This window comes from Geotrypetes seraphini, chromosome 6, assembly GCF_902459505.1.
Source record: "Geotrypetes seraphini chromosome 6, aGeoSer1.1, whole genome shotgun sequence".
In the NCBI taxonomy this organism is placed as follows: Eukaryota; Metazoa; Chordata; class Amphibia; order Gymnophiona; family Dermophiidae; genus Geotrypetes; species Geotrypetes seraphini.
The window spans coordinates 152,414,356-152,434,740 of record NC_047089.1 but is presented as its reverse complement, the minus strand read 5'-3'; the positions used below and the strand labels follow the sequence as shown (position 1 = coordinate 152,434,740).

The following is a 20,385-nucleotide window of genomic DNA, read 5'->3' as shown; positions in this document are numbered from 1 at the left end:
AGGAGCCAAGAAAAAAACTCTGGTCCAGGTAACGAGTAGCAGCGGTGCTTCACTATGTGACTATGGTGGTTAAGGGGACCTTTCATGTTCCGGAAACTGCTCCACTTCCCCTCTCTCTCTCCCATCTCCATCTAAATACCAAAACTCCTCTACAATTTGCCACACCTTGGAGATCTCTGCTTTTCTTTGCAGAAGGTAGGCACAGCAGTAGCTTTCAGGACTTCTCCTTTTGTGAGTTGCAGTGGGAGCATTGCTAGCGCTAAGACCTCAATTTCTTTCCTTATGGTCAGCAGCAGCAATGCTCTGACCATGGCAAAAGGCAGATGAAGTGTTCCTGCCTGGGTGGGGGAAGGTTGGAACTGTCAACTAGACAATGACACGGAGACAAATTTGTCCCCAGCCCCGCAGGAATTCAAATTTCCCTGTCCCATCCCTGAAAGTTTTGTTGCTGTCTCTGTCTTTGCCCCATTCCTGCAAGCGCAGCCTTAACTGCACAAGCCTCAAACACTTATGATTTTAAAGTGTTTTGAGGCTTGTGCAGATGAGGACGGAGCTTGCAAGAATGTGGTAGGGACAGGAAAAGAACTCGCAGGGATGGGGGAAACATTTGTCCCAGTGTCATTCTCCACTGCCAACTCCTCAACTACACTCTCCCTCTACTGCATGTGTCACTCCATTTAGAAATAAGTTAAAATTTTCAGGCACCATATTTTTGATCCCTGGGGAATAACATGACAATATTTACAACAGTCACTGGGGTGTTGCAGTTTAGCATGGAGAAAACCAAGTTCATTCACCACTATTCAGCGAACATTAAAGTAGAAATCCAGTATAGCTAATGTACTTATAAATCTAGTACTGTATGTACCTTATTTCACAAAGCATCATGTTCTCGAGGACAAAGTTTAGCATGCAGTATTGATGAAACACTTTTAATTTATATCATTATACACATCAACTTAACATACTGTAAATATTTTTGGCATCAAACCAGATTCTTTAATCTCACTTAAAGAAGAGAGACTATGAAACTAGGCTGAAAAATAAGCAAGAAAAAGTAATGTCTCTTGTGCATACACATTTCTGGCATACCAAATAATCCATCATTAACATTCGTGAAAATCTGCTCTCATAAAAACGCCTGCAGATTTCCATGAGCAGACTGCAGTAGATGGATACCAAATTTAAGAAAAACAAATTATCTAAACAGGATCTAAGTAAGAATTTCACATGCAATTAATGATCATGTGGTAATCTACTGATTTTTACACGTGATGTATAAAAAAAAATTCTGTGTACACATGCTAAAAGATTTTAATATATATACAATGGTCTCTGTTTAGCACTTCACTAGTTTCTAGGCTTTTTGTTTACTCTCCCACACTGATCACATATTTTGTTTCTGGATACATGAAATAGGTTTATGATGTCCTCTGTGGGATCTCTGTTAGCAATATTCATGATTTCTCATTCTTGACTGGGCATTTTCCCCAGTGAACTGAGTGAAGCATGTGTAGTGTGGGTAGCCTCAAAAAGACTCGTTTTAATCATCTCCTGTATTAGTGTCAACAATCAGCTACAAATACATATTTTGAAAATTACATAATTGTTTAATTCAAACAAGCAGAAGGGCAGGAAGAAAAAAAATGGTGTACGGATGGCACATATTGGATTTCAGTTTCCAAAACTGAACAAATAAATTTCAAGGACAAGTACCGCTGTTGAAAGCATGGACCAAAAGAAAACAATTTTTTGTTTACTATATATCTTCCTGGAGTAGCTTAAGTAGTACTAGTACAATACTTTATTTAAATGCATTCTTTGTACTATTACAATGCTTTATTTTATGTACTCAAGAGAGGCAAAATAAAGAGTACAGTGTAAAAAAGTGTCACTACACCTAGAAACTTTTGGTAAGCAAGAAAAGCTACAGAATTCACAGCCAAAATTGGTATCTCTACTATATTTCATTTAATTAGCTGCAGCTTCAGTGCATTCAACTGTCTGATGTCCTGAAATGAAAAGTTCTGTCAATGTGAGCACTGTTGAACAGATTTAACACTGTTTTGAATCAACCTAGTCTCCACCCCAAAACACTTCACCATACTATGTAAACATAGACAGAAGAGGGGGCTCAGACCCCAGGCATGACCGTGATTATAGTGGTCACTTAAGGAAGGATTTTATCCTGAGGGCAGAGTGAACAGAAAACAGAACCTAAATGAAAGAGACCAGGCACCCCAAAATAAGGGAAAAGGAGAACCCATAAAGCAAGTGTTCTGTAGCAGAAAAAAACTTCTATTGTTTAAGAATGCCCTCCCCTTCCCCCCTCATCCCTTCCCCAGTGTCTGAAATGGCGCTGTCCTGTAGAAATGGGTTTAGGATCTAAGGCTTCTAGTTGTGAAAGGCCAGGATGGCCTAGTCCACCTTCAGTGTCACTGCAGAGCTTTAACGAGATATAATTTTTCACCATGTTCACTTGTAAAGATGGGAGCCTTTTTGTAGTGTTCCACCAATTCATCCATGCTGTTAAATCGCCGCTGTCCAATGCAAAAGACAGTGTCCACGAGTTGCACCTTGAAGTGTTTGTTCTTCCCTGATGCTTTTAAAGATACTGAAAAGTCACTCGGCTGTGAGAAAACAGGAAAGAACACAAATCAATGACAACAAATAAAATGGCAGAATTTTGCACACACACCAGACATTTGGGAAGGGCAAGAAAATTAAGAAAAAATAAATTTGTCTTTTTGTTAAATGGCACAAGTAAGAAAATTGCTAAAATAAAATAGTGCGTTACAGATTATTTATTAATGGCAAAAATATGACTTAAGAGATTTACAAAGTAGATATTATACCTGAGCATAGTATTGTTCTTTATTCAATATCCTACAGAAGGGATGGGGAGGAGGGAGAAACAGTACCAGTTTAAGTTATTTAATTAACACTTCTATATAACCTGAAGAAATTTATTTGGCATAAGTTGTTCTTGGCTTTCTGGAGCAAAATTTTGTGACAAATCTTAAGCAGTGGTTGCCAGGATACCATGTTATCTAGAAATCTGACCTGGTGTTCAGAATATTAAGTTCCCCAATTTTGTGGGGGATTGGATTTTTTATTTTTATTTTTTAACAATGGCTATTGTCAATGAACCCAATCTTATTTTTATAATCTGCACACTGTAATTAGGCTCTCAGAAAATCTGAGCATCTTCCACCTGGCCTGGTGACTGGAAGCTCCTGCACCATACAGGTCAAACTTACTCTAAGAAAATTACAGTGTAGTAGCAGATACTGAAAAGATATAAGTGCACTAAGGCCTAGATAAACTAAGAGGATCGGTATGATCTGATTTTTTTGGATTTTTTTTTGGGGCGGAGGGGGGTTGTTTTTTGATCTGATTTTTTGGCTGATTCAGAAAGAGCTGTTGATGCACTAAAATGGTTGCATGCAAATGATTCACACGGATGTTCATCATAATCCCCGACTCTGCCATCCGATGATCTCTATGAGAGCAACTCTCACACATGCACAGCTGAGAGGCAGGGGAAGCCCCAAAAGCAGCCTCCTGCCACTCAACTTTTCAGGGCAGGAAACCTTTTCTTTTTGTCTTTTGTAATGGGCACAAATGCTGGGCATGTTACACAAAAATATTATATTGTCTTTCTTTAGGTAACATTTTGTACTTTTATCATTAATATTCTGTATTTTGCTGATTGTCCAGTTTTTCTTCTGTGTAAACCGCCTAGAAATCGTCTGATTGTGGCGGTATAGAAGTATAAAGTTATGTTATGGATATTGTGTATATGTAACATGCACAGCATCTGTGCCCATTAAAAAAAAAAAAAAGGTCAGATAGGTAAGTCGCTTTTTTGGATCACCTAAAGCGATCACCTTTTTTTAGTGAATCGGGAAGCCATGTTAGAGCATCAATCGCTCTACTAGTTTACATGGCATTTTAATATTAATCAGCTTATTTGCATGGTCAGATCAGGAAATGAGCGATCGTACATAAAACCAGGCAGTGAGCCGTTTTCTGTATTGGGTCAACAAATGCGATTGTCAGGTTTAGTGACGATTGCTGGCTTTAGTGCATCTGAGCCTAAGTTGCCTGGAAGTGAGAGAGGGAGAAAGATATGAAAGAAAAAGTGGTGTGGACCCGGGCAAACCGTGTTTGTTATGGGAAGCAGAGAGGCAAATGCCTCTGCTTTGTCTATCAAAAAAGTGCCATCACATCACTGACACAACTCTGAGAAGGAAAACTGTTGGCTTTTGTAAGTAATGTTCAAAGGCAAACAAAGGAACTAATTTACAATTCTCTTTTCCCACAGACAGAGAATGGAACCAGACTTAGTAAATCAGGTTTGTAAAAGCCATCTCAGACAGGGGGGGGGGAGGGTGGAAGGAATAGAGATTCCTGCTCCTTCTTACCCTTTAGCTTAATCAGTAAAAGGGGGGTGAGGGGAGTTCTCACCTGCTGTCTCCTTACATTTGATGAAACTGCTGAGGCCTGGTTATAAGGAATTTGATTTTACCTGATTTTGCCCATTCTATCTTGTATCATGAGGACATTATAGGATGCCCTATCATCAGAGAAAGTGAAAAGTAAAACTGAACTTCTATTTTACTAGATAAAGGCCCCGATTCACTAACGTCAGTGATAGTCGCTAAACCTGTTTTCACAGGATTAGCAACAATCGCTGCTAACCGACTCAATTCACCAAACAGCCCACCGCGTGTTTTCCCCCTCGATCGCCCATTTTCCGATCCGGCCATGCAAATTAGTAAAACACCATGCAAAATAGCCAAGCGATTGATTCACTTACATTGCTTGGCTATTTTCCATCAGGTTTTACAATACTAAAAACCTGACTACTCCTGTCGGTAACTGTGTTACCATTAAGATATGGCACTGAATTTATAGATATGGCACGAGGGATGCCCACTCCCTTCTGCTGTCCCCCCCCCATACCTTTAAGTCGGGAGCAGGAGGGATGCTCACTCAGACCCTACTGCTCCTCCGGTGCATCAATCGCTGTTGGAAAATCGGCCAGAGAATCGGCCAACAGCGATTGAGTCGCTATTGTTAGTGGAACTAGGCCAAAGTGCAGACAAGTTCTAGAGTCAACCACATTGTAAGAGGTCAAACCTTGGATTGCATCTCAGGGTTACCAACGGCTTAGTAAAAATTAGTTGGACAGGTGCACTATTTTATTGAGTTGTATATGGAAGATGTCACTTAAACAATACAGGAACCCTTTATTCATCCAGAACGCTATAAATATTTTTAGATTAACAGTAACAGCATGGAAATGATTTTAATATTAAATATAAATGTAGAGCTGTCATAAAAATGTCCCTTATCAGTTATAAAAGTGAAGCTGTCATAAGAATGTCCTTTATCAGTTTACATTACTCTTCCTACTGACATTGAGTAATGAGATCAGAGAAAAGGAGTGTTTTATTTATTCAGTTTTCTATACTGTTCTCCCAAAGGAGCTCAGAACAGTTTACATGAATTTATTCAGGTAGGCATTTTTCCCTGTCTGTCCCAGTGGGCTCACAATCTATCTAATGTACCTGGGGCAATGGGGGGATTAAGTGACTAGCCCAGGGTTACGAGGAGCAGGAGTACCCACAACCCCAGGGTGCTGAGGCTGTAGCTTTAACCACTGTGCCACACACTCCCCCACACACTCTTAATAGAGGTTGGGTTTCAAACTTTTTGAAAGAAACACCTACCATTTGCTTTGCTCATGCCCCTTTTCCCAAACTGCAGCAGCAGTGCCAGCTCCTGCAGGCCATATTATTGGGGGGGGGGGGGGGGAGGAAGTTTATCAAGAGTTTGCATTCTTGAGTCCCACTGAGCCACAAAACTCTCTCTTCTCAGTCTCCTAACACACAGGTTGCTCCAAGCATATGAGGGCAAATCAAAAATTAAAGGCAATTGTTAAATTAAACAAAAAACAGAACAGAGCTAGTGAAATGCAACATATGTACCCGCACATTGCCTGTTGGATAGTTCGTCCACGCATAGTGCAACACTCGACCTTTTATCGTTAGGCAGCTACGAGGTCAGAAACATGGACACTCATTGCAAGATTGCACCATCAAAGAACATGCAGTAGTGCGCTTTCTCTGGGCAGAGGGAATGAAACCTTTGGAAATTCATAGTCTGATATTGATTCAGTTTGGACATAGCTCCATGAATCAACTAAAGGTTTAGGAGTGGGTAAAAATGTTTAAAGTGGGAAGAACAGGTGTAACCGACGAAGGTCGTTCTGGTCGCCCATCAACACTGCACACACAAGAGCACATTGACAGGGCGAATGCCTTGATTAGAGAAGGCAGATGGATAACCCAGTGTCTCAATCGGCGGCAAATTTAGATATCAGCTATGGATCTGCATTTACTATAATGCATGACAACTTGGGATACAGGAAAGTCTGCGAAACATGGGTTCCCAATCAGCTTATTAATCTGCACAAGCAGCGGTGTGTAGAGGTTGCGACCCAGTTCCTGAGACGTTATAAAGAAGATCCGAGTATTCTGAAAAGAATTGTCACTGGTGACGAGAAATGGGTGCATCACTATGACCCAGAGAACAAAAGACAAAGCATGGAGTGGAGACATCCATCTTGTCCAGTGAAGAAGAAATTCAAACATTAGCCCTCCAAGAAAATCATGTTAATCTTCTCTTGGAACATGAAGGCCTATTCGGGCGCATTTCTGAGCGCACGGGTGAACAGTGAAAATTACTGTGCATTGCTGAGGAATAAACTTAAACCTGCAATTAGCAGCAAAAGAAGAGGAACGTTGTCCAAAACAGTCTTGCTGCACCATGACAATGCACACCCTCATACAGCAGCAGCAGCAGTGACTGAAGAGACAGTGCAACAGCTTGGGCTTGAAAGTCTTCCCATGCTCCTTACAGCCCAAGTCTGGTGCTAGCAATTATCACATCTTCGGTCCATTAAGGGAGACGCTGCGAGGTCGCAGATTCACCTGGCTTCGGGAGCAGCCAGGAATACAGAAGCTAGATGAACGATATAACAAATGCATCATATTGCATGGGGACTATGTGGAAAAGTGATATGTTCAATTGCTCACAGTTACTTCTATTAAGGTCATTAAATGTATTTTGCCTTTACTTTTTTGATTTACTCTCTTATTCCCCAAAGGTTCACTTCCACAGAAGGGATGCCCTTAAACAATACTTCATAACCCTTTTCTGGAGGTAGGGTTATCATATTTGCAGGCACACAGCCCTGCACCCAGCCTCACTTCTCTCCTAGGCAGCTGCTGGGTGCATGCAGTCAAGGTCATAAGCTATAATTGTGCCCTGTGCAACTTGCCCTCCATGGTATCCTCTTCCCCCCACGATATATCAGACTTTCAGTTGTAAGTTACTTGCTGTTAGTTTTCAAGGACTAATCACATCAAAGAATGATGCTTGTCTGGGCGGTTGTATCCTTACGCACACAGACGCTTATATCATGACGGACGGTGTCAGGTCAAAAGCGCGCCGGGAAAAAGGCGCGCGCAATTGAGCGCAGCGCGGAGGCACGCGCTGCAGAAAATTACTGTTTTTAGGGCTCCAACGGGGGTGTGTGGGGGGGAATCCCCCACTTTACTTAATAGAGATTGTGCCGCGTTGTGGGGGGTTTGGGGGGTTGTAACCCCCCACATTTTACTGAAAACTTCACTTTTTCCCTGTTTTTAGAGAAAAAGTTAAGTTTACAGTAAAATGTGGAGGGTTACAACCCCCCATAACGCCGGCGCCATCTCTATTAAGTAAACTGGGGGGCTCCCCAACAAAAATCCCCGTCGGAGCCCCTAAAAACTGTAATTTTCTTCGGCGCGCGCCTCCGTCTTGTGCTCAGTTGTCGGCGCGCGCCTGTCTTTCACGGGGTTGTCTATGAACCATGACGGACTCTTGAGTACGCAACATACATGTTATCTATTCTAGTGTATACTTATGAAGGTAATTTTTAAAAATAAAGTAAAATTCTGGAATCTCTCGTGACACACCAGGAATCTTTTGGGGCACATCATTATGCTGGGGCACACAGTTTGAGAGACACTGTTTTAGACTAAGCTATTTCTTACAACTTTTTTGGGCTTCCAGCTTTTGATGCCATGAGTCTTCTTTTCCAACTTGTCATTTTTTTTTTTAATAGCACATAACTTACTTTAGTCCAATCACTGTAGTAAGAGTTCCTGGCCAGGGGAACACATCAAGGCTCCATCTGGAACCCTGCATACCATGGATCTTACATCTGACCACTAGGTGTTACCCATGGTACAATGACTATAAACTATAACTTGAGCAGCACCTCAAGCTCTGGCAGACTCAGGAAGAAGACCTAGGCTGGAAAGAGAACACTGCACTTCTAAGACAGAGCATATAGCTTTTATTAACTTGCGAGAGAAAGTTATAAATAAAAGTGAACGTAGAACAAAAGCAGGCAACTTTTTTTAAAAAATAAATGTATGTTTAAAAAATTCACATCCTTTGATGTCTCTCTCTTACATGTAGAATATGCAGTGCTGCGTACATCTGGTAGTGTTATAGAAATAATAAATTGTTGTTTGCCCCATGCTATGTACAGAAAATGCCTATTATATGTAGCAAACCCTTCTGTTTCTGTCAACAAGCAGGACCAAGACACCCAAGCTTGGCGCTTCTCTATTAGCTATAATTTGTCCACTGTCCAGAAAATTAAGATTAATAGGTCACAAAATATATCTAAAGTCTGAACACAGAACCGGAACAAAAAATTTAAAAGCATAAAATGGTAAAATTTATCATATTAATTTATTAGGATTTATTTACCACCTTTATTATAATGTTTTGTAAGTTTATACTTTGAAGCTAGAGTCGAAATAAGTACATTTATCCGACTCCACCCCAAATTGCTCCCGATTCCTATACCACAGCTCTGATAAAATAACAGCATGTTATTTGGAACTGGATAAACTCCATAAGTTTGAATTACAGTCCTAGCTGCTGATGTTGTTGAAAGTGGAATTACTTCCAGATTTCAGTGTTCTGTTAGTTTTCTATACCAGTGTTCTTCAACCACTGGTCCGTGGACCGTTGCCGGTCCACAGGGCCAGCACATGCATCAGGCCCAAAACAGTGTTCTTCAACCGCCGGTCCACGGTGCGATCAATGCGGTATTATCTTTGAGCCAGCTCCCTCTTCTTCATTGATTCAGTGCACAAAGCCACAGGCAGAGGCTCCTATGCGCGTCCTGCACCTGAGCCAGAAGCCTTCTCTCTGACGTTGCAATGTCAGAGGGAAGGCTTCCAGATGAAGCACGGGACGTGCAAGGAGCCGCTTCCCACAGCTTTGCGCACTGCATCAGTGAGGAAGAGGGAGCTGGCCTGAAGATAACACCGGGGGCAGCATTGCGCACTGCATCAGTGAGGAAGAGGGAGCTGGCCTGAAGATAACACTGGGGGCAGCATAAAATGGCCAGGTGGGAGCAGGCCAGAAGGTAAGGCATAGCATGGAGGGAGGGAGACAACAAAGGTAGGGGGGAATGATTTTATTTTTGAATTTAGTGATTGAATTCTGTCAATTTTGAGAATTTACATCTGCTGTCAGTGTGCTTTGTGTAGTTTAATTTTGTGGTTAACCATTATGTGTTGTTAATAAGATTATATTGTGAAAAATGAATGGAAAAATAGTGTTACAATTAGTACTATTATGGGGGCGGGGTCTAGGGTAGAGATGGGCGGGGTCTGGCCCACGACTTAGCCCAGTGTTCTTCAACTGCCGGTCCACGGACCGATGCCGGTCCACAAAATAATTATTTTATTTCTGCAGGTCCATAGGTGTAAAAAGGTTGAAGAACACTGGAGCTCAGAATAGTTTACATGCATTTATTCAGGTACTCAAGCATTTTTCTCTGTCTGTCCCAGTAGGCTCAGAATTTATCTAATGTACCTGGGGCAATGGGGGTATTAAGTGACTTGCCCAGAGTCACAAGGAGCAGTGTGGGTTTGAATCCACAACGTCAGGATGCTGAGGCTGTAACTTTAACCACTGTACCACACTTAATTCTTCTCTTCTTACGTCCAGATTTCAGCGTTCTGTTTCTTTACTGAACTGTGCTCTGATTTCATTACTCTCACCCCATAACTATTCTGGCTTGGGTTGCAAACTGGTTGTCAGTTGCGCCAATCTGTTCCATATGTTTTGTTGTTTCTTTAGAGAGCAGCTTAACTGAATATATATATGAGGTTGCCTGGTGTATTTGAGTGGATTTGGTAAAATGGGTAACAATAGAAAGAAACCATATTTTTTTTCCCCTAGATCATGACCAAGTATAAGATATTATTGTTAAATGTACAAGGGATGAGTCACCCAATTAAGAGAAAGTGTTCAAATATCTGAACAAAAAAAGTGACATACTGATGTTAAAGGAAATACATATGCTCTATACACTTTGCTCCAAACTTGATTATTTAGTCAAAATGTTATTAATATATATAAAAAAGTGGTGTTCCAATATTTTTCTATCAATCTTTGCAAGCACAAATATTAATGCAAGAAACAGATTCCTGTGGGAGGTGTATCCTTGTGATAGCTTTGAACCAAGGGAGGAATCTTTCTATGAGTATACAGTATATGCTCCTAATGTATTTGGCACTTCATAATACCTACTCCAAAAACATTTCCTTTTAGTTATTAAACCCACTTAAAGCCACATTTTAAATTCTATCATCTCCCCAAATCTTGTATCTGATCACACTGATTTCTTTTACATTGAGTGGCCTGGCTCTCAGACATGCTGCTGGTTGGTAGTTCAATAACCACAGGTTGGCAGACCCCCAATTTCTGGAATGTATATAGAACTTTCTATAGGATTTTTTTTACAAAAAATCTAGGAATAATAAGAGAAGACTACAAGTGCTCTCTAATTTTAATTGATTTCAATCAATTTGCCAATTCATTGTGGGAAAATTGATTTGTTTCGGGGAAATATTGGAACTTTCCCCACCTGCCTCCTGCTGTCACACAAGCTGCTGCTGCAACTTCTCTGGAGGAGCAGCAGTGGGGGCAAAAACAGTTACTCACTGTGGGGGCCACTCAGCCTTCATGCACACTGCCAGTCCTGCATCCTTGGATGTTATTTCCTGTTCTGGCAGCCTGTGTGAATGCTAACTATTGACTGCAGTGAGCAGCTTCTTCTGCCTCTGCCACTCTAGAGAAGCAATAGCAGCATGAGTGTCAGGTCAGAAGGGGGGAACAGAGGGGAAAGGGACTTGTATACCACTTTTTTGTAGTTTTACATACAGGTACATCAAGTATTTTTTCTATCTGTTCTGGTGGGTCCACAATCTATGCACCTGGGGCAGTGGAGGAATAAGTGACTTGCTCAGGGTCACAGGGAACAGCACTGGGTTTGAACCCACAACCTCAGGGTGATACTCAAGGCTACAGCTCTAACCTCTATGCCACACTCTCCTCCTAAACAGAGGAATAAGATGATGGATTGGGGGAACAGAGGAAACAGAAGCTGGAAGGAAGAGGTGAGAGAGAGAAAAGAGGCTGGGTGTCTTAAGTTGCATGGGGGGAGGGGGTTCTGCCAACACAAATTCATATTTTGCCTAATCGCTCTTTCAAGGTTAATTCAGCCTTCAATGTTAAAGAATTCAATAAGTCTAACATTAAAGGGGGAATTTGTCTTGGAACAGCAATTAGGTGAAACATGAATTTATGTCAGCATAAACATCCCCCCTCCTGATGTGACTTACGTTAATGCTATACTATAACAACATAATGAGAACTGAAGATTAAGAATTATTGAATAGGAAGGGAGTGTTTGCAGCTCAGGACCGCTGCTGCTGCTTCGGGGCTCGAGGGAGGATGAATTTTTTTTTGCCAGTTAGGCGAGTGCCAGTTTCTTGAGTACCGGTTAATTGGGATTCTATTATAACTCTATAAAGATGTTAAAGTGGAATGAAGTAATGTGGAGAATGTATGAATAAATGTAGGTTAAGGAGAGGGAAAGGAAACATGTAGAAAAGAGGAAGGGGGAAGGGGAGAAGGGAACAAAAGGGGGAGGGGAAGGGGGACGATAGAATGCAATAAATATAGAGGAAGTTTGAAAACTGCACAAGACAAAAAGAATTTCACAACATGCTAGCTAGCTACAAGAGGAGCTGGTAACTCATTAGATAAAATTCTGAGCAACTGAAATAGCATGAACACCAAAAATGCAGCCTCGAGAAGAGAAACATAAGAACATAAGCATCGCCTCTGCCGAGTCAGACCATAGGTCCATCGTGCCCAGCAGTCTGCTCCCGCGGTGGCTCCACAGGTCAGTGACCTGTAAGTGATCCTTTACTTAAGACATTTTATCCTATATAGTACCCCTCTAACTAAACCCCTCAATCCCCTTTTCCTTCAGGAACTTGTCCAACCCCCCTAACCAATAGCTAAAAAAGCAGAAGGTAATATAAAGAATAGAAGAATACTGGTGCCAGAATGCAGTAGTGGAAATGCAGCTAAAGTCAAACTATGGTAAAGAAAATCGCCATCAAAAAAGTATTCACAATTACAGGACACAGATCCTAAATAGATATACTTAGGAAAGCAGAGCTGCAACCATTATTATCGAGTACCTTTTTAAAAATATATATATATCTCCCATAGAACAGTAAAAACAGAATGGAAGGTTCAGAGGACACGCACAAGAAAAAAACTGACACACTTGGCAAATTAGAAATCAGCACTAAGCGGAATCTGATCATGAATGAAAGAATAATAAAACTTCCTGAGGCATACACAAAAATTTATTTTGGTATAAGAAGAATAGAAACAATTTAAATGCATGAAGGCATTCAAGTGGCAAACATGGGAATGCTGCAAACTGCTGAAAAATAAATCAGTCTCCACATATTACTTCCCAACAAACCAACTGGACTGAGGTCCAAAATAATAAAATGCACCAAATCTCTTTGGCACAAAAGCCCCAGAGTAAAACTGTACACAGAAATATACATAGTAACATAGTAGATGACGACAGATAAAGACCCGAATGGTCCATCCAGTCTGCCCAACCTGATTCAATTTAAATTTTTTATTTTTTCTTCTTAGCTATTTCTGGGCAAGGATCCAAAGCTCTACCCGGTACTGTGCTTGGGTTCCAACTGCCAAAATCTCCGTTAAAACCTATTCCATCTCATCTAAACCCTCCCAGCCATTGAAGCCCAAATAGACAGAAGTAGAATTAATTCTCCAATTTATGTTTAATCAATACTTGATATATCGCACCTCTCAGGCAAGTGGAAACAATTATAAAATACTAAATTGTGGAACATGTAGAGAAACATGATTTAATGGGACAAAGTTCAGTATAGGTTAGACCCGTCTGAGCTGCAACTTTTAAAAAAATTTTACTTTACTGTTTTGTAGCCCAGCGAGCCCGTGGTTTTAACCCACGGGTTAAAACCACAGGCTCGCAGTGTGGGGAAGGGCAGGAGCGATTTGGGGCGGCAGGGCGGTGATTCGGGAGAGAGCAGGCAGGCAAGATTCAGGGCACAGCAGGCAGGAGAGATTCGGGGAAGAGCAGAGCAGCGATTCAGAGTGGCAGGCAGGACAGATTTGGAGCAGAGCATCAGGGCGGCAGGCAGGAGAGATTCGGGGCAGCAGAGAGCAGGGCGGCAATGGAGCTGAAGAGTTGGAAAGGATGTTTGCAACTGGTCCCCAGCAGTCGCTTCTTGGGTTGATCGGCCAGCCCAGTCGTATCGCAAAATTTGTTTTGTGAGTCGCGTCCCTGCCTACTTTACATGCTGCTCCCCTCATTTGCATGTGCGGATCACAGGAGAGGTTAGTGAATCGGGTCGGAGGGAAATCGGGTCCTTAGGGAGTCAAACTGATGATATATTCTGTTTGAAGAATGACACTTCATATAATGGTACACAAAAAAAGCCCAAACACCACAATATTAATCTTTTATGTCCAAATAAATCAAGCTAACAGGAAGCGTAACACTCATTGTGAATGGAAATGAGTATTATGCTTCCAAAACACAGGCTGTATTCAAAGTTGTTAAAACACATGCAGTTTGTGAAAAATTGCAGGCAGACCTTAGGAAACCAGAAGACTGGGCATCCAAATGGCAGATGCAAAGTGATGCACATTGGGAAGAACCCAAATCAAAGTTACCAGATGCTAAGGTCCACCTTGGAGGTCAGTGCCCAAGAAAAAGATCTGGGTGTCATTGTAGACAATTCACTGAAACCTTCCGCCCAATGTGTGGTGGTGGGCAAAAGAACAAACAAGATGCTAGGAATTATTTTAAAAAGGGATGGTTAACAAGACTAAGAATGTTATTATGCCTCTATCATTCCATGATACAACCTCACCTTGAGTATTGCATTCAATTCAGGTCACCTTATTTCAAAAAAAATATCGCAAAACTAGAAAAGGTCAAAGAAGAGCAACCAAGATAAAGGAGTGGAACGCCTCTCATATGGGGAAAGACTAAAGAGGTTAGGGCTCTTCAGCTTGGAAGAGACACAGCTGAGAAGAGTTATGACTGAAGTCTACAAAATCCTAAGTGGTGTCGAACGGGTACAAGTGGATCCATTTTTCATTCCGTCAAAAATTGCAAAGACTATGCAATGTTGTAGTAAGAGTGGTTAATGTAGCTGGTTTTAAGAAAGGTTTGGAAAAATTTCCTGGGGGAAAGGCCATGGTCCATTATTTAGACAGACGTAGGGAAAGCCACTGCTTCCTCTTGATGAGTGATATGGAATGTTGCTACTATTTGGTTTTTGTCAGGTTCTAGTGACTTGGATTGGCTACCATGGAGATGGGACACTGGGCAAGATGGATCACTGGTCTGGCCCAATAAAGCTATTCTTATGAGATCTCACCTACAGTGAACAATGTGAGAAATGGGGAGCAGTGAATAGAGGAGCAAGCCAAACCTGCATAGAAGGGGAGCTAACTATGGAGGGGTGTATAAGAACCTGCTGGAGAGTGAAGGTACACAGAAGGCTGTCATGGGAAACTGAGGCGTAAAGGTGGCTAAGTGGATGTAGGGAGTAGAGCAGGCAGAAAGCTATTAAGCCCCTTATCCCCAAACACAGTCAAATTATTCTTGCGCAGGAGAATACATTTTTAAAATGCAGAGGGAGTAAAGGGGGGGAGAGAGATTAGAGGAATGTGACATTCATATGTGGGCTGGCCAGTCACACTCTCAAACAGCCATAGCTTCTCTTTTTTTTTTTTAAACATGAGGGGGGGGGGGGGGAGATATGCCTTGAAATCACAAGGTCAGCACTCCCAATCATTTTCAAAAAGTTGACTCTGATACATCATATCCTATTCCTCAATATTAAGACTACCACAGTTTTAACAAGTCAGTTTTAACAAGTGTGTGTCAACTACTGTAAAAATGCAAGTACCAAGTGTTACTTACCGAAGACTCACTATCTCTGACAAGGAAGTCTCCTTCCATTCCCCTCTCATTTAGGGCACATTCTGCCTGGTGTCGAGTAACATTTCCATAATACCACTCTTTCCCAGCAAACCGTCCTGTGGAAGATGGTCCTGTGTAACTTACTGGAGGTGGATGAGAAGCATTAATGGCAGGGCCATCATTTATTACTACTACATAGTTTTTAGGAACAAGGCCTATTTGACCTCGAGAATTTTTACATTTCCACCATTCTGGGTCATTTTCTGGCTTTTCAATGACCTCCATTGTTTCTCCTTTTTCAAAGTTTAACTCCTCCTCTGTAACAGAACTGAATGGATATAATGTCTGAACAACATGAAGAACTTTAGCACTCTGGCCATTGCTCATGGATGTACCCTGACGCAAACTTAAAAAGCTCGGGGAATCTGCTGTAGCCTCATCCATTTCCTCCATCACATAGTTCGAAGGAAACCAACCAATCTGTCCATTGTAACTTCCTCGCCACCAGCCATCACTGCATTTTTCCATAACTATCACCCATGATCCTTTCACAAGGGACAGCTCATCCTCCCGCTCTGCTACATAGGCAAACTTCACATATGCAGGGATGTTCAGGTCATAAATCCGGTCAGTGCTGCTGCCATTGGCTGGATATTCAGCATCTGTACTTGGAGTGGGTGATGCGTCTCTGGCACTAGTCTTTCTTTTCGTTTTACCTAAACCTGTTCAATAAAGGCAGAAGAGTCTAGTAAGTATATAAAACCAATAAGAAATAGAACACTCAATATTGCCTTTGGAATTCATTAATCCCTTAGAACTGTGCATTTTCAATAAAACAAATGCAGCACTGAAACTGTCTGAGGGACAGAAATAGATTGTTGTAAATTCATTGTTTGCCTCTAATGGTAAGTGCACAACATAATTCAACTGCTTTTTGTGTCTGTTTGCCTTATAAAAAGAGTACTTATTACAATTTAATAAAAAACTACTACTACTGCTGCTTCAAATACAAATATAAAATGTATGGCTGAGAAAACCCCAATTAGGGCATCAGTGGATTTAATGCCTTCTACCCAAACATATAGTAACATAGTAACATAGTAGATGACGGCAGATAAAGACCCAAATGGTCCATCCAGTCTGCCCAACCTGATTCAATTTAAATATTTTTAATTTTTTCTTCTAAGCTATTTCTAGGCAAGAATCAAAAGTTCTACCCGGTACTGTGCATATGCTTGTGATATCATGATTAGACATATAAATCAAGTAAATTGTTCATCTGACTAACTGATATATGAATAATTCAATTGAAACAAATATCAGCTATCACAATTTGTATTAAAAACCACACACACACATGAAAGTGAAAACTGTTGCAATTGTAGTCTTAAGATATTTCTTGTAAAGAGTTAAATGTTCTATTGCTCAAAGTATGCATCTATTCAAATATTCATAAGCTCTGCAAAGTTTCACAACACTCTTGGAATCATTAAAAATCAAAACATAAGAACATAAGAATAGCCTTACTGGGTCAGACCCATGGTCAATGAAGCCCAGTAGGCCATTCTCACGGTGGCCAATCCAGGTCACTAGTACCTGGCCAAAACCCAAAGTATAGCAATATTCCATGCTACCAATATCAGGCAAGCAGTGGCTTCCCCGTGTCTTTCTCTCCACTCTCCCCCATCCTGTTTAACCTTTTCATGAGTATCTCTTTTTCAGTCATTACAAATATTTATTTAGATTTAGCTCACACCTTTTCATCAAGTATAGTAGGTATTTCCTTGTTCCCAGTGGGCTTACAATTTAAATATGTACCTGAAGTAAGAGAGGGTGAAGTGACTTGTTCAAGGTTACAAGACGCCTCAGTAGGATTTGAAGCCTCAGTAGGAATTAAACCCTCACCTCCCTGAGTCTTGACCTGCTGTTCCACTAGGTCAATCTTCCACTCTTGGAGAACCAGTCAGCCAACCTGGCTCACATAAAGGAGTACATTGATCTTATGATCACAAAGGATGGTTTGAACAGTTTGCCTACATGCATTTACAGCTAAAAATATAGCTTATATCAGCTTATATAAAAACTTTAGCACCTTATGTTGTTCTCAAGATAGAGGGAACAATTTTCTTGCTACCTAAGCCCATATTCATTCAGCTCTAAAATAAGTTTTGTTTTTTTAAACTTATTTATTTGTGTCTTTTCATTGCTTACCTTGTACCAACATGGTGAAAAAGGGGGAATAGGATCTTTTATTAAGAAATATGTCATCCAGAACTTCTCTTCCTTTTGTTCTGTCAGCTGGGTATGCACCATCATCTTGTCTATCTCAGTGATTGTGGTTCCAGTAATACAGTTTACTCCAAATCATATCAGGCTCTGTGTCCAATTCTGTCCCTTAGCATTATGGTGGAGGGACTGAAAGCATTAAAGGATTTTTGAGTATTTTCTCTCAATTCAAATTATGCTGGTGCCTATCAGTTTGGATTTAGTCCCAAACATGGACCATAGACTTTGTTAATTTGTTTTTGGAGTCTATTAGCACTGATTTTGACAGGAAATATTACTCGATATAATCGCAGCCTTTGACACTAATGACCAATTGTTGATTGATTGAGATCCTTTGGTATTTGTAGGCACAGTGTTATGGTTCTGCTCCTTCTCACAAGAGCAGAACAGAAATTTATTAATCCCAGGGAGTCGTCATTTTCTTCCTCATTAACTCCCCATGCCATACTGTTTAACCTATACGTCAAAAATTTCTGTTCAATATAAAGCAGCTGCAAAAAAAAGCAAACAGAATGCTAAAACTATTGGGAAATGGATAGAAAATAAGACAAAAAAATATTATAATGCCTCTGTATCACTCAATGGTGTGATCTCACCTTGAATATTGTGTATAATTCTGGTTGCTCAGAAAAGATACAGCAAAATTAGAAAATGTTCAAAGAAAGGAGACCAAAATGATTAAGGGGATGAACACCTCTTGTACAAGGTCAATTTTAAGAGGTTAGGTCTCTAGCTTGGAAAAAAAGGTGGCTGATATAATAAGAGGTCTACAAAATCCTGAGTGGAATAAAATGGGAAAATGTGAATCAAATGTTTTCTCTTTCAAAAAGTAAAAAGATGAGGACATTCTATGAAATTTCATGTTAATACTTTTTAAAAGAATAGGAAAAAAATATTGTTTCACTCAACAAACAGTTAAATTCTAGAACTCGTTGCCAAAGAATGTGGTAACAGTAGTTAGCCTATATGGGTTTTAAAAAGGGTTGGACAAGGTCCTGGAGGAAAATTCCATAGTCTGCTATTAAGAAAGACACAGGGAAGTTAAGTTATACCTGGAATCAGTAGCATTGAGTCTTATTACTCTTGGGGATTCTACCAGGTAACTATGCCCTGAATTGGCTACTGTTGGAAGCAAGATACTGGGCTATACGGACCATAGGACTGAATCAATATAACTATTCTTATGTTCTTATTTGTAAGTGATACTTACAATTTTTTGTTGCAGTATTTCTATCAATTTCATCTCCAATGGAATTAGAAAAATTCTCCCTGCATTTGATTAATGCTTAGATAGGCATGATATAGCACACTGTAAAGCACAGTTACTTACTGTAACAGGTGTTATCCAGGGACAGCAGGCAGATATTCTTGACTGATGGGTGACGGCACCGATGGAGCCCCGGTACGGACAATTTTAGAGTGATTGCACTCTAAGAACTTGGAAAGTTCTAGCAGGCCGCACCGCGCACGCGCGAGTGCCTTCCCACCCGACGGAGGGGCGTGGTCCCCAGTTAGGATAAGCCAGCTAAGAAGCCAACCCGGAGAGGAGGGTGGGACGCAAGAATATCTGCCTGCTGTCCCTGGATAACACCTGTTACGGTAAGTAACTGTGCTTTATCCCAGGAAAAGCAGGCAGCATATTCTTGACTGATGGGTGACCTCCAAGCTAACAAAAAGAGGGATGGAGGGAAGGTTGGCCATTAGGAAAATAAATTTTGTAAAACAGATTGGCTGAAGTGTCCATCCCGTCTGGAGAATGCATCCAGACAATAGTGAGATGTAAAAGTATGAATTGAGGACCAAGTAGCAGCCTTGCAGATTTCCTCAATGGAAGTGGAACGGAGGAAAGCTACAGACGCTGTCATAGCTCTAACTTTGTGGCCCGTGACAAAACCTTCCAGTGTCAGGCCCGACTGAGCATAACAGAATGAAACGCAAGCCAATTGGATAGCGTGTGTTTAGATACAGGATGACCCAACTTGTTAGGATCAAAGGACAAAAACAGTTGAGGAGATGATCTGTGAGGCTTAGTGCGGTCAAGATAGTAAGCCAGAGCACGTTTACAGTCCAAGGTATGCAAAGCCTGTTCACCTGGATGAGAATGAGGCTTTGGAAAAAAAACAGGTAGGACTATGGACTGATTAAGATGAAAGTCAGACACAACCTTAGGGAGAAACTTTGGATGTGTACGGAGAACCACCTTATCATGGTGAAAAACAGTGAAAGGTGGATCGGCCACTAGTGCGTGAAGCTCACTGACCCTCCTGGCAGAAGTGAGAGCTATAAGAAAGACCACTTTCCAAGTAAGAAATTTGAAATGCGCTGTGGCCAAAGGTTCGAAAGGAGGCTTCATTAAAGCAGACAGAACCACATTGAGATCCCAGACCACAGGAGGGGGCTTGAGAGGTGGTTTCACATTAAAAAGTCCCCTCATGAATCTAGAAACTAAAGGATGAGCCGAGAGGGGTTTTCCATGAATTGGCTCATGAAAAGCAGCAAAGGCACTAAGGTGAACTCTGATAGAAGTAGATTTGAGACCAGAGTCGGACAAGGAAAGAAGATAGTCCAACACCAGTTCCACTGCTAGAGACATGGGATTATGGTGATATAAGAGGCACCAGGAAGAAAACCGAGACCACTTCTGTTGATAACACTGG

At 41.1% G+C, this 20,385-nt stretch overlaps 1 protein-coding gene across 2 annotated transcripts in view; it reads right to left on the bottom strand.

Annotated features, from left to right (window-relative positions):
• Positions 1-913: 913 nt before the first annotated feature.
• Positions 914-20,385, bottom strand: part of NCK2 (NCK adaptor protein 2) — a 252,859-nt gene continuing 233,387 nt past the window's right edge. For both annotated transcript variants that reach the window (XM_033950220.1, XM_033950219.1), the window contains exons 4-5: positions 15,443-16,164; positions 914-2,630 (exon numbers count right to left, since the gene is read on the bottom strand). In XM_033950220.1, coding sequence (XP_033806111.1) covers positions 2,436-2,630; positions 15,443-16,164 — 917 coding nt within the window. In that variant the 3' untranslated portion in view covers positions 914-2,435. The remainder of the gene's footprint in view (positions 2,631-15,442; positions 16,165-20,385) is intronic.